General features: G+C 41.8%; 1 protein-coding gene across 1 annotated transcript in view; it reads right to left on the minus strand.

Annotated features, from left to right (window-relative positions):
• TET2 (tet methylcytosine dioxygenase 2) overlaps positions 1-15,532 on the minus strand; it is a 115,853-nt gene that overhangs the window by 20,264 nt on the left and 80,057 nt on the right. The window contains exons 3-7 of the mRNA XM_068231395.1: positions 15,102-15,192; positions 14,423-14,516; positions 13,598-13,806; positions 4,633-4,783; positions 151-240 (exon numbers count right to left, since the gene is read on the minus strand). Coding sequence (XP_068087496.1) covers positions 151-240; positions 4,633-4,783; positions 13,598-13,806; positions 14,423-14,516; positions 15,102-15,192 — 635 coding nt within the window. The remainder of the gene's footprint in view (positions 1-150; positions 241-4,632; positions 4,784-13,597; positions 13,807-14,422; positions 14,517-15,101; positions 15,193-15,532) is intronic.

Consider the following 15,532-nt stretch of genomic DNA (forward strand, 5'->3'; position numbering starts at 1 on the left):
ACAGTCTTCAATGCATTTGGTAAAAATTAGTTTTTTTTTCATGCCTATATCCCAAAATGGAGGTTGTGTTGGACAATTAGGACTACTGTGGTATGCAATCGGAAACAACGCAATTGCTCCAAAACCCTTGAACCAAACCTGGTTACATACCTGATTATTATAGGCATCTGGTGCAAGCTTCTTGTAAATTGGTGCTATCAGAGTTGACAAGTCCTGAAGATTGTCTTCCAATTTTTCTTCCTTTATGAAATCACAAAGTAATGTGTTATAATGATTTACTTTTTTTTAAAGGCAACCTGAACTGAATGTGTATTAGCAATGGTATATACAACTTTCCTGGAGTATCATAGCAGCCATGCCAGTGTGGCACAAAATCTGGTTCATTCAACTTTCAGCAAACAAAAGGTTTTACTGTATCCATAAAGTCTGTTAACCATTTCAGTGGAAAAAAATGAAATGAAAGTGAACACAGGCAAACTCTCAATAGCCTTAGTACTATATCTATCCATGTTTATCACATTATTCCACGTGATGTTCAGGTAGTATTAAAAATGGGGATTTGCACAGTATGCAGTTTTGCATATACATGGATGTGATTATACTGCATCTGAACAGATCACTGTCTACAGCATCCATATGTTCAGCAACCAAGGTATACTCATAGTATACTCATAAATGATACTGCTTCTGTTCTCTCTTCTATAGCAGTCTATAGTAGGTGCCCTTTCCTCATATGTACAGCGGGAGACATGGCAGCGCTTTCAGACAGTGGTTGTACCCGAATGATCTATCGGCATGGATATGCAGAGCTCCAGAAACTGGACAACATTACACAACTAGCACTCAAAGCAGGTATAACAAAGGAGGGCGTTAGCTTTAGTAAATAATTTGTACACAGATTATTCCCTACTGGACTTCCCCACGGCGATGAGGGATGCTCACGGGGAAGACCTAGCACTAGTCTAACAATAAAAACATAATTTTACCTTGTGCTGCTGATCATAAATGGTATACGCATTTCCTTTCCTCATAGACTATATTAAGTCTTTCCCTGTTCTTCCTCCTGCCCATTAGTAGCCAGCTTAATCTTTTACATAGTGTTTTCTCTGTCACCCTCCTCCATGCACAGAAAGGTACTGACAGCAGCATATTGTCAGTCCATGTGAGAATGTGTTGCTATACAGAATGCAGCATTGTGTAAACAACTTCTAGAGGATAATAAGGCTGCATGCAATAGAGGCTTGCTCTTAGCAATCACTGTGTCTAGTTCTCAGCCTCTCAGTTGTGGTCATGGAGATGTAAATATCAGCTTTGCATTTACCTTTCCCACCTACAGTATCCCATATCCTTTAAATATCCACATATGGACTGAAAATGCAGTACAATGAAAATACACCTTCATGCTTCCAGACATTCTGTATGAATCTTGAAGCAATCATAGTATGGTTATTTAGTCTGTAGGTAATTACTATCACGTACTGCACATCCACACTTGAGGCATGGCTACAACTCTAATGTCAACATAAAACAACTCTACAACAAATGTCAGTACGAGAAACCGAGCATATGATGAAAAGTTAAAAAAACAGAGAGTACCTACTGGAGAACTGCATGTCTACCTTTTAAGCAGCTCCAGAGGTTTGAAGAGATTTACTAAACCAAAGTGAAACTGAGAGCAAAGCTCTTGGGCATCCCTATTGGTTAGTAAACCCATCTATCATTTTAAAAGAGCAGCAGGGAGGCTCGACAGGAAAGACCTCCTCCTGGCCCTCTTAGCAACATTACTAATATGTATATCATTTTCCGTGGCATATTTCTGGAAAAATATAGAAACCTCTGATCATATATTTTATCATTACATGCTCAGTTTCTATTGCTCAGTACAGGTCGCTAATAAAGTTACAGGTTGATCGCTGGGCGTGGTGTCAGGGGCATCGTACTCACGCTAGATTCTCAACAGAGGCGGTCCTTATTGGTCATCTCAGTTGAGTTTCTCGCATGAGGCTTTACACAGCACGTCACATTTGCAAAACTAATCAGCTCAGTAAAAACAAATAATACAAAAATTGTTTATGTGCAGTGCAAAAAATGTCTGTGTTGGAAATGATACATTCCACACAAAATACATTAACAACATGAGCCTCAATTACTACCAATACTGAGTAGTTGCCTGTCTATGAAGCTGACACAACTTGATTGCAGTGAGCAATCATAAAGCCGCATCTACACGCGTAGATGCGGCGGCGATGTTCCTTATCAATCGAGCCGCTAATGCGGCTCAATTGATAAGATCCGACAGGACCGATCTCCCCACCGCCGATTCCCTGCTCGTTCCCCGCGAGGGGACAATGACAGGGAATTGAGCGGAAGAGAAGCTGCGCCGGCGGGGACGAGTGGGGAATCGTATCCGACGCACGCGCGGGCGAGCGGGGACGCGGCGGGTACGCGCGGGGACGCGGCGGGTACGCGCGGGGATGCGGAAGAGGCGATCCGGCGGCTAATCGAGCCGTCGGATTGGAGCCTCATCTACTCGTGTAGATGAGGCTTAAAACCATGGCAACATAACACCATGATTTTATGTATTGTCATACATGGAAGATCATCCACCAGTAATACATTCCCTCATGTGTACTTCTGAGGGTTCACTGGGTACTTCTGTATGTTAAAATGTATTCATCACAGCAGTTTAGAGATGATAGGAAGAACTTGCATAGCAATTAACTCTTATTAAATATATCTAGTTAGTAAAACCCAATTCTGGGCATCAATGGTCTTTTAATCCTGCAAATTTGCCTTCTGCAAAAGTATAAGGAGAATCCCCTTTTCTAAGAACACTGAATATTAAACTTTAACTGATCCCTTACATTTGGCAACATAATAAAAAAAACTCTAAAACGCATTAATTACTTATAATATTTAGTACTCTTAGCTAGTGCAGATGATGGGTTTTGAAGTCTTGGACTGATGTCATTCACATAGACTTAAGTGTTAGAAAACATTACTTAGTGATTCCCATTAATGGGTGAGGCTGTTTTCCAGTCACATGTGTTTCAGCTGTGATTCTCTCACACAGTAGGCTGGTGCTGCACAGCAACAAGTAACCCCTTTGTTTGCTGTGAGACAGCAGTTCAGTGTTATTTCACATTAGCACCCACATTGAGCTCACAGTGTGTCTTTCAATTATTTGAACTCCTTGCAATAAATTATATGCATTCATGAAATTTGCTAACTTTAGTGACCTTGCTAATGAAATATTCCTTCAGCATATAGCTTGACTCATTCCTTTAATGTATGTTAAATCGGACATTTCTGGCTGCGAAGGGGGGGTTTATACTGGCCACACCTATATTGGGGCTGGGTGTTTGTACAGGAATACCATACACATGTTTAGAGAGGTGGAGGTTATGCAACCACCATTTGTTATGGTGATGATGGTGGGGGGCGGCTAAGGGAGCAACGCAGCTAGCTACACCTGTTATGGGGAAAATGAAGGTGGCATCACTTGTTGTTATGATATTGTTAGGTCAATGTTGATATTGGTGTTTGGGGCGGGCGCTCCCAGGGCATAAAGTCAAAGTAGCCATGGGTCTTCACCAGAGCAGCTTGCAAGGGATGATGGGACGTCATCCTTAGCCACCAGGTCATAAACCTCCAGGATTGCCCCACTAGCGATGAAAAGAACAGGAAGGTGAACCTCCCTATACAGTGGGGGTTGCCCCTGACTATGTATCCTGGGGTTCTACTTCTGGAAACCTAAACATGGGCACCTGTGGCTACCTATACTAAGAGGGTGACCTATACTGGGAAGGGGGTCCTTCTGGCTACCTACACTGGAGCTACATCTGGCTACTAATAATGGGGGTTACCTATACTGGGGAAGGTTACTTCTGGCTACCTATACTAAGGGGACTAACTCTGACTACCTATACTAGGGGGAACATATGCTGGGGGTCCCTCTGCCTACCTATACTGAGGGATACTTTTGGCTACCTATACTGGGGGGTGCTATCTAATACTGGGGGGGGGGGGGTACCTCTGGCTACCATTACTAGAGGGCTAGTTAATCGGGGGGGGTCACCTCTGGACACCTAACAGGGGGAGGGGCAGCACAAAGGAACTTTTATATTTTTTTTAGGAGGGGGCCAACCAAAACTTTGCTATGTGGCCCCATGATTTCTAGCTAGGCCTTTGGTGACAACAGTAAAACATGGGTTTGTTGGATACATCCAAAAAATTCTGTGATGTGGAATGGGAGTTGTGGTATGGAGCAGGGTTGGCCTGCCACTCAACCTCCCTCCAGTGTTAAGCTATGGAAGGGGGTATGGCCCAAGAGAAGATGGAAAACATTAGTCCACCCTTGATCTAGACATCATGGATGGTGTAGGAAGGAGCAAAAACCTTGTGTACAGTGTGCATGTAGCATTACTCAAGAGACAGTTTAACTGCTTTTGCATGTCCTAATATTATCCCAACTTGATTACTACAACACAAGTACTACAAAACAAAACATTAATAAAATCATTAAATTTATTTACAAGGCTACCAGGTACAACAGTAAAAACATTTATTTAAAGGCACACGAAGATATAAAATGGCAATTACACATCATAGAAAGTGTGAATTGTTACTGACCTCTCTTGGGTCATCACAAAGAAGTTTGAATTTTCTGGGGATTTTACTTCTTGCAAACTTGCACCCATTGTAGTACATACTCCAGGAGCATCCAAAGGAAAAAGAGGCACCACAGGTGTCGGGGTCCAGCCCCTGACAAGCACATGTACGCCTGTAAGATGACAAAACTGAGGTCACATTACCATGATAAAAATAAATCCAAATTTCCACCCGTATTCGCTACATTATCTATGTAAAATAAAGTGTAATTTATAAACATTTTTTTTATATATAACTGTGATAAAAAAATTTGATTGCTTAAGAATTTTCTGAACTTCTGCATGAACACTTCCTAAAACATGATCTGATTTTATTCACAGTCATCACAATCAATGAATATAGTCATCTCCATCAGCTCCTTCACAACCTCCTTCAGTGAGTCCTCATCCACCCTTAACCACCTCTTGGTAGGAGTCCCCCAATGCTCCCTTACTGCTCTCCCTATACACATCCTCCATTGGCAAGGTTATCTCCTCCATGGGTTTTATCTATCATCTATATGCAGATGACACCCAGATCTACCTTCACAACCCTGACCTATCCTCCACTACCATGGACAAGGTCTCATCTTGCCTATCAGCCATCTCCTCCTGGATGTGTTCCTGAAGCTAAATCTGGACAAAACGGAATTCATGATATTCCCACCCCGGCCATCCCTGAACCTCACAGATGTGCATTAGTAACCACACTACAATTCGCCCTATCTCTCAAGCCCACTGTCTGGGTGTCACTCTGGACTCCGCACTCTCCTTCATTCCCTACATCCAAAACCTCACAAAATTCTGCAACTTCCACCTCCATAACATCTGCAAGACCCGCCCTTTCCAGACCTCTGCCACCACCAAACTCCTAATCCATGCCCTCATAATTTCCCACCTTGACTACTGCAATGCTCTCTTGTCTGGTCTCCCTATGACCTGAATTGCCTCGCTGCAGCCAATCATGAATGTGGCAACCAGAATTATCCACTCCTCTCATCGCTCCACCATGGCGGCTCCCCTCTGTGAATCCCTCCACTGCCTTCCTATCCAGTCCAGAATCAGATTCAAGATACTGTGTCTGACCTACAAATCTGTCCACAAAACCTGCCCACCCTACATGTCTGATCTTACACAGAGGCGCTTAACTTGAATCCTTGTGCAGATCGCTTGATACTCCTCCCTGTATTGCCTGATGAAGCGGGATTGAGCCTGCGAAACGTGTTGCAATTTTTTTGGAGTTTCTAATAAATGTGTTTGACTGTCTGAATCGCAGTCGTTGTCGTGTCTGCTTGAGGGAGGTAAGACTACCACTTCCTCCTTCATTTTTGCCAATTAAGTTGGTTTTTAAGCTCATTTAATCTAATTTTATACTTTTGGCGCCTCTGTTCCTTATATACGATCTTACTCAGCGGTTCACAACTAGCCACTTACTCCTCTCCTCCAATGAACTTCGCCTGAGCACCCCCCGCATTACCCAGTCCCATGCATGCCTCCAGGACTTCTCAAGAGCTGCTCCAACACTATGGTACTTTCTACCTCCACCCATTAGGGCAGCCCCCTCTTTCAACATCTTCAAGAAGGCCCTCAAGGCTCACCTTTTCATTCTGGCCTACCACCCCTCACTGGTGCTCTAAACCTGCAGCCGAACTCCGGTCCTCTACCTTTTGTGTCCCTTCCTCTCCCTCTAGATTGTAAGCCTTCAGCAGGTTCCTCAACCTTTTGTGTCTTACCTGATCACGCACCTCCATTACTGTGCACCCATGCTATGCATTAAAGTGAATTCGACTTGCCTAATCTCCAGTCTCCCATCCAGTGACTGACTAAGCATTACTTAGTACTCATTCTGTGCTGTGTGATCTGGTTTTTCTTGTATTCCTGTATTGTCTTAGTGCTGTATGTCACCCCTAAATATTGTCTGTAACCTAAACTAATGTCCAGCGCTGCGTAATATGATGGCGCTTAATAAATACAATAAATAAATAAATAATAGGGGTATATATATATATATATATATATATATATATATATATATATATATATATATATATATATATATATATATAAATATATATATATATATATATATATATATATATAAATATATATATAAATATATATATATATATATATAAATATATATATATATATAAATATATATATATATAAATATATATATATATATATATATATATATATGTATATATATATATATATATATATATATATATATATAAATATATATATATATATATAAATATATATATATATATATAAATATATATATATATATATATAAATATATATATATATATATATATATATATATATATATATATATATGTATATATATATATATATATATATATATAAATATATATATATATATATATATATATATGTATATATATATATATATATATATATATATAAATATATATATATATATAAATATAAATATATATATATATATATAAATATAAATATATATATATAAATATATATATATATATATATATATATATATATATATATATATATATAAATATATATATATATATATAAATATAAATATAAATATATATATATATATAAATATATATATATATATATATATATATATATATATATATATATATATATATATATATATATATATATATATATATATATATATATATATATATATATATATATATATATATATATATATATATATATATATATATATATAAATATATATAAATATATATATATAAATAAAACATAATGGTGAAACACTGATATGTGCTTAATGCTTATTTAAAGTGGAACCTTGACCCTCCCTACCCGTCTCAGCGCACTTCCTGATACAGGTCAGAATGATCCTTTGATGTCATGTGATGTAATGGACATGTGTACTTCTGCTATGTGACAACGCTTAGGGGAATAAATTACACATATTGAAGCGGTGCATGGACTGCCTTGTGTGATCTTCTAAATATTAAACTGCTACACAACAGAAGGGGGAAGATCGGGCCCCTCACGTCGCTGTAGTTATGACGCTTAGGTTCAGATTGTTCAATAAATGTTAAATCTTAATAAACAATTTGTACCGTGACTAAGTCTACAGTATGTTTTAGATTTTGGCCCCTTACGTGAGTGAGATTGACATCTGCTGTAGATTGTTGTTTTATCGTTCACTGTAGAAAGTTTGAATGATTTAGCAGAGAGCTTTGGTGTACAAGAAAAACTTATACAAAAGCTGTACATTTCAGAAAAATAGTAGTGTGGTGCTTACAGAAAGATGTGGTTATTATATTTGTATGCAAGATGGCAGCTTACACACAGGCTACTATGATGGGGGTGGGGGGGGGGGGCACTGGAGGTGTGACAGGTTGCTTGTGTTATTTGCAGTGGCGTAGCTAAGGAGCTGTGGGCCCCGATGCAAGTTTTACAATGGGGCCCCCCAAACACTCTATATATAATGAATGATACGGTGCACCAAAACCTGCCAAGGACAACCACAGTGTCTGAGGTGCAAAAAGGGGATGGGGAACAATTTGTTAATACTTACCAATATTCAAAGTATCTATAGAAGTGATTATTATGAGCATAGGACCAATAGAGAGTTAATACTGTAGTTGCGGGAGGGCCCTTCGGGGCCCCTCGGGCCCCGATGCGGTCGCAACCTCTGCAACCCCTATTGCTACGCCCCTGGTTATTTGGTTTATGACTTTATACAGTCAGCAAGGAGCTGGAAGACTGTAGTTCCACTTTAATGTTGTTTTCCTTATTTTGATGGCTTTTACTATTTACAACACAGTGATAAGTAGTAGGAGGTACACAGGGCCGTTTCTTCCACCATGCGGGCCGTGCGACTACACTGAGCGCAGACCAGCAGGTGAAGGAAGGGGGCACAGGATCATGGAGGACACTGCTAGAGGAAGCCAGTGACACGCTGTGCAGGCTGATTACACAAGCACGATCACCGTGCTTCACACACTCCTCCTGGGCTGGGGCAGCCGCACAAATTATCTCTGAAGCAGTCTGTACTACTCTCTCCGAGAGAGAGTGTTTACAATAGTTGCCTTGACCACCATAAAGCTGCGGCGCCGCCCCCTGCTCTCTCCAGCCAGGCATGTTGCTAGTGTGCGGTGCCTATGCTTCCTGGTAGTTTTCCCATGGGCTGCTCTTGTATCTTGTTACAGACAGGCAGTGCCGCCCCTCCTCCTGATTCCTCCTGATTCCTCCATGGGCACTGCCTGTCATGATGTGTGTCACTGGCCAGCGAGAAAATTCAAGAGAGATGGAGGAGACAGATTCAAGAGAGAAGGAAGGACAGAATCTGTAAGCGCTGGAGTGTGTCTCAGCTACAGCACAGGGAGCAGTGAGCCTTCACTGACAGGAGGGGGGAGATAAGAGACACAGATAAGAGCCAGCATGTCTGAGGGAGTCACATGGAGGACAGAGCCAGCCCACAGCCCAGCAGTGAGTTCCAGAGAGCAGCAGAGGCCAGGCTAATCACCAAAAAGGCAGAGGTAAAATTGTATGTCATGTTATCTTTTATCTATAGGCATTCTCTCTCCCTTTTACCACCTTCTGTCAGTCTCTCCTTCTCAACTTTTCCATCTCTTTCCACCACTGCCCGCTAGGTCTGAACGATTTTAGAAAAAAATTGAAATGAGTGATTTCTGTCCCAAATCACGATTTCGATTTGATTCACGATTTACTTTAAAGTAAGCTTTGTTCTCCCTCTGTGCCTCTGTCCCGTCTCTTTTTGCACCCTCTGTGTCCCCTTTGTCTCTCTGTGCCTCCTCTAGGTCTCTCTCTGCGCCCCCTTTGTCTCTCTGCCCCCACTGGGCCTCTCTCTTGACCCCTTTGTTCTCTTTGTGCCCCCTTAGTCTCTCTGTGCCCCTTCTGGGTCTCTCTCTTTCCCCCTTTGTGCACCTTTTGTCTCTCTCTGTGCCCGCTCTGTCCCCAAGCTGCAGCAGTGCTGGACATACCTTCCAGCATGAATCCAACGATGCCCATCTGTCCACTTCGCCTACTGCATGCACGGCATACTTCCTGTATGTCATGTGACATACAGGAACCAGGAAGTATGCCGTGCCCTAGAGGCGATAGAGGACGGACAGCATTGGACTCGTGTGGAAGGTATGTCCAACACTGCGGGCCGCAGACCCGCCGGGACTTGGGGGAAGTTTGTAGCTGTGTCTCCAAACTGCCCCCATGCGGAAATGACGTCATCACGATAATTGCCACTTCGACGATTTCGAAATCGTGATCTTGGTGATCGCGATTTCGGTTTAAATTTGATTTATCTTTCAGGCCTACTACCCACCCTGTCACACTCACCCTCTGGACGCCCCAGTATTGGTCACAGTTTTGTCAGTTAGTCTAGACCTCTTGAGAAAGCGGCGACCCTGCGCTACGCGTGGAGGGGACACCTGGGGCACTTACCACTGGTCTAGGCACGGAACAGGTAATTATCCACTATTTTTCAGATCCAATTTCTGTTTCTTTTCTGACACCGCCACAACTACGGGGCTGTTTGGTTTGTGCAGCAGCATATGTTTATACAGATATTTATGCAAGAGGTTTGGGATTTTTCTTGGTAACATAACATCCAGCTTTGTTTTTGTGGAGTATTTATGAGTATATGATACATTTTTGCACACTTGTAGTGTGCGTGCAGGGTGTTAGTTTTATTTGGCCATATTGTACCTGAGTTTTTGATAGGTTATGTAGCATTTTGTGTCCGTGCCTTATTGTATATTCACAAATTTTTTGAGATGTGCTGTTGATATCTCTGTAACATATTATGATTGGACCAGAACCCCCATTCTGTGTTTTCTCATTTTTAAGTAATTTTAGATTTTATTGTGTTAAGGTGTATTCAATAAAGATTTATACATGGAAGCTAAAACTAGTCCATATGCATATTATCATTTTTTCTCAGACAGATGATCTTTTTCTTCAAGTGTTTATTCTGTCATTTAGTCCAGTCGCTTGTCTGTCAGTCATTTCAGTCCACGAGGCGCTACACCTGCTATTGACGAAATTCTGTTTTGTCCCCACTTTTATTGCCTGATTAAGCGGGCGGGGCCCGCGAAACGTGTTGCACTGTTTTGGGGTACCGTATAATAAATGTATTAATTTATATGAAGACAGGATCTCGTGTCTGCTTTTGGGAGGCAAGCCCACCACTTCCTCAAAGCAATTTTAAAAATTGTATTGACTTTTATCCTGCTGGCTCCTCTGTTCTACATACAAATACTCTGTGTCCACTCCTGGTGGAGGGGAGTGCTACCCTCTTTCTTGTTTCTTTACTACACAGAGCGATTTCTTAATCCTGAGTGAGGACAGGTCTAATCTCCTCACCTGCCTATTGAGTGGTGGCCTGAATGGTAACCCATGTTTGTGAGTATAAAGTCTCTCACTAAACCACTTACCAATTGTCTTTAGCATACTACACCATATTGGGCTCTCGTTTTTTTTCTAATTTATTTCTGTCCACGAGCCTGTCCTGTCATTCACTCCAGTCCACCAGCCTGTCCTGTCATTCACTCCAGTCCACGAGCCTGTCCTGTCATTCACTCCAGTCCACGAGCCTGTCCTGTCATTCACTCCAGTCCACGAGCCTGTCCTGTCATTCACTCCAGTCCACGAGCCTGTCCTGTCATTCACTCCAGTCCACGAGCCTGTCCTGTCATTCACTCCAGTCCACGAGCCTGTCCTGTCATTCACTCCAGTCCACGAGCCTGTCCTGTCATTCACTCCAGTCCACGAGCCTGTCCTGTCATTCACTCCAGTCCACGAGCCTGTCCTGTCATTCACTCCAGTCCACGAGCCTGTCCTGTCATTCACTCCAGTCCACGAGCCTGTCCTGTCATTCACTCCAGTCCACGAGCCTGTCCTGTCATTCACTCCAGTCCACGAGCCTGTCCTGTCATTCACTCCAGTCCACGAGCCTGTCCTGTCATTCACTCCAGTCCACGAGCCTGTCCTGCCATTCACTCCAGTCCACGAGCCTGTCCTGTCATTCATTCCAGTCCACGAGCCTGTCCTGTCATTCATTCCAGTCCACCAGCCTGTCCTGTCATTCATTCCAGTCCACCAGCCTGTCCTGTCATTCATTCCAGTCCACCAGCCTGTCCTGTCGTTCATTCCCAGTCCACCAGCCTGTCCTGTCATTCACTCCAGTCCATGAGCCTGTCCTGTCATTCATTCCAGTCCACCAACCTGTTTTGCAGTTCAGTGTTTCCCAACCCTGTCCTCAAGGCCCACCAACAGTGCATGTGTTTTGGAAATCCACAGAGGTTGTTAATCAGCTCTGCTGAGACACTCATTACCTCACCTTTGCATGTTTGTGGTTTTCTGCAAAATGTACTGTTGGTGGGCCTTGAGGACAGGGTTGGGGAGCTCTGCATGTAGTTTATTCCAGTCCGCCAAACTATCTTTCAGGTGTCTGAGTCTTCTGATGATGAGGGGGATGTGGGGGTTGTTTGTTTTTAGCAGTGTGCCCGACTCCCTGATTTGCCTGGGGTGTCAGAGCCCTGGGGTGCTAGGGTGGCTGCCAGTGCCACACAATTAGTTGGGAAGGTGGGGGTGGGGTGGAGGGTACCGGGGTCTCTTTGGCTGAGGGGATTTTGGAAGACCTGCATGGGCCACTTGGGGGAAGGGGGGCTCTCGAGCTAAAGGAGGTTTGTTGGCCAGCTGGGGAGCTAGGGTGGCTGTCACACAATTTCTTGGGGGGCGTATTTTTTGACACTCGCCCTGGGAGAAATTTAACCTAGAAACTGCACTGGAGGTACACAATAGTAATACTCCTCTGTCCTTATTGCTAGATCACATATATAACAGCCAGACGCTATCTGAAAAGCAGCAACAAATCTTTTCATGCTTTGCTGAAAAAGGACTCCACAGACTTTTGGACACCATGGGAAGACTCTAGTAGGATATCGGTAAAGCTACCAGTATTCTACTACTAGCCACTGGCTACTACCAATAGTAGAATATCGGTAATTTTTACAGATCTTTTACTGTCAGTTAACCTAACCCTCTTGTCACACTAACCCTCCCTTTACTTACTCCGAACACGAACCTACCCCCCTTCCTTCCACCAATAATAGTTGAGTGTGCACAATGAAGGGTGACACTCCTAAACAGTGTTCAGCGCTGTTTGCTACACAGCTCTAGTGTATTAGTCAAGCTGTTCTTTAGCTTCTTGACCCTGGCTTGCCCTCATCCTTATCTAGTTAACCCTTTATATCCAGTCACTGTGGCTTTGCTCCAGTTACCCTGTCAGTCAGTTCAGTGAACTCTGTGCTCACTATTAGCACAGACCTCTGCCTTCATCCAGTTACCCTGTCCTGTCATTCAGTCAAGTTACCTTTTTACAGCCTGTCAGTGCAGACTCCAACTTTCTCCAGTTATCCAATATTGCCAGTCAGTCCTGTTAACCTGTTCTGCCAGTCAGTCCACTTTTGTTCTTCACATCACTGACGGGGGTAACCTGGGAGTCACAACCTGGTGGCAACTGGCAGCAGTGTGCTGTCTGCTAGGGGTAATGGCCCATCACTCCTTGCAGGACGCATTGGTATCTGGTGAAGACAGTGGTCACTTAGATTCCACGCTCCACATCTTCCATCAGTGCCAAGTTCAACATAGCCCTTACAGTCTCTAGTGGGATGATTTTTTTTCCTTGCATCCTGTGTGAACTCTCTTCACCAGTAACTAAGACAGAAGTGAAGGAAAAATATAATTACTTTCTCCCCACTTCTGGTGGCACCATGGGCTAACATTAGAATCACATTAAAGCCTTTCATGTTTCCAAGACAGAAACTGAGGAGAAAAGCTGCCAACCATGGGACACAACCTGGAGGAGGTTTAACTCTTCAGAAAGAAATTGCTTTCACTGGACCTTAGAAACGATAAACATGAATACACGTAGCAAAGATACTCACTCTTCATTGAGAGCACAGCGTCTGTTTGTTAAGGTTCCATACTTCCGTAGTGTTTGTGTGAGTTCACTGTACAACTTGTCCGCTAAAGTTAGAGATATGCCTTCCCACACCAGGATCAGAATTACAATGACAGCTGTTTCACAGGAATGGCCAGCCCGTTCTCTAACCAAGCACAGCATCTTCTCCTCCACTCCACTCCGCCGAATCACCTGTTAATAAAGCAGTATGTGTTTACATGGCTCAATAGAACATTAAAAAAAATAAAAAAATAAAAAAAAAAAGATTCAATGCAATGCAGGCTACTAGTCACTCATGTTTTTTTCACATTTTACTATTTTGTGCTACAGCACAGAATGGCTTACATCGCTATGCCACTAGTGCGACTGTGCTGCATCAGTGTTTCTTTGTAGACAACTATGTTCAACTATGTACGTTCCTTGCCATTTGACTTTGATTCAGTTGTTTTCATTACATTTTAATGGTTATCATTAAAGTTACATAATTATTTTATGAGTATTGATAGTGTACTGGCTAAAGACACCACCTTTAATGTCAGAGACCAGAGTTTGAATCCTGACTGTAGCCAGTAGCTAACCAGTATGGAATCTTTGGGCAAAACTTCCTAACTATGTTTGTATAGTATTTATCATACCGACTTTTGGCTTTATTTCATGCACTATAAGCAACGCCAAGAAACATGATGGTGCTAAGTAATACTAGTGATAATAAAAATAATCAATATATACTGTATATTTGTTATATAGCAATGTTCTGGAAAAGAAAAATAAACTTGTAGAAGCATCTAGAAATGCATAATTAACTTACCCATTTTGCTATTGGGCATCCCTGAGAGCTCTTCCCTTCTTTCCCTGTATAAAGTACTCTCTCAATCCTGATGGCTTTTCCCTTCTGACCAAACCTAAGATTCGATAAATGTACAAGTTAGTCAATCATCTGTGTATAGTAGGTTACCAGAAACCTTTCTAGAATGTGTAAAGCTAAAATAACATTACTGCAAAACCAATAGTAGTGTTTTCATATACACGTCACAGATCGATTTTATGTTAATAGCCTTATTGACAGATGTGGTTGTTTAAATGTATAAAACATGTTGGGACTGGATTATCAGGAACAGCAAAAAGACAACTGATGCAGGAATTAAGCACCTGACCAGGCAACCACTTAAGGACCTTATTCTACTGCTAAAATCTGATGCTGCTGCTACACTTATGATTGATAAATCAACCTCCTTTTTTGTTCCAACAGTGGCGGTGAGAACTTCAGTCCTCCATCAAAACACACAGTGGAAGTCAAAGCTCATTTTTTATTTTAATGCCACGCAAGACACAGGCACAGTCATTAATTCAGTCCTACACTCCCAGCTAATACATTTGGTAAGGAAAAAATCTGAATGTTTGTCAAAAAATGCAATATTTTAAAGACTACTGATTAATGTGGAACCAGTAGCTAGAATATACAGCAATAATACATGTCTTTTGATTACCTTTCTTCCAAAATCTCTCTGATAGCTGCCACATTCGGTCCAGCACCAAGATGAGTGTAATAAGGCCCTTCATCTTTCTCAATGATTTGCTCTGTGCAAACAAAGAAAATATGCCAAGAAATGTTGCCACTTTTGTCTTCAGAATATTTGAAACAATATACTTAGCTTCCTTGCCTAGGAGTCAAGTTATAAATAAAACTAGTGTAAACCATGTTTCGTGTTAAGGACGGGTGGGTAATGGTTATTTTTAAAACAGCGTTTTCAGGTAATCAATCGTGCTTTTAGTTTTGTTAAATTATCAATTTAAATATATGTAAAACTATGGTATATTGCAATTAAAGATTTTTTTTCAGCTCACCATGTAGATTTGACTGACATACTGAATTTAGTAGATAGCTTTGTTTGATTGTTGTGAGGTAAATGTAAATTAA

The sequence above is a fragment of the Hyperolius riggenbachi genome, chromosome 1 (assembly GCF_040937935.1).
Source record: "Hyperolius riggenbachi isolate aHypRig1 chromosome 1, aHypRig1.pri, whole genome shotgun sequence".
Classification (NCBI taxonomy): Eukaryota; Metazoa; Chordata; class Amphibia; order Anura; family Hyperoliidae; genus Hyperolius; species Hyperolius riggenbachi.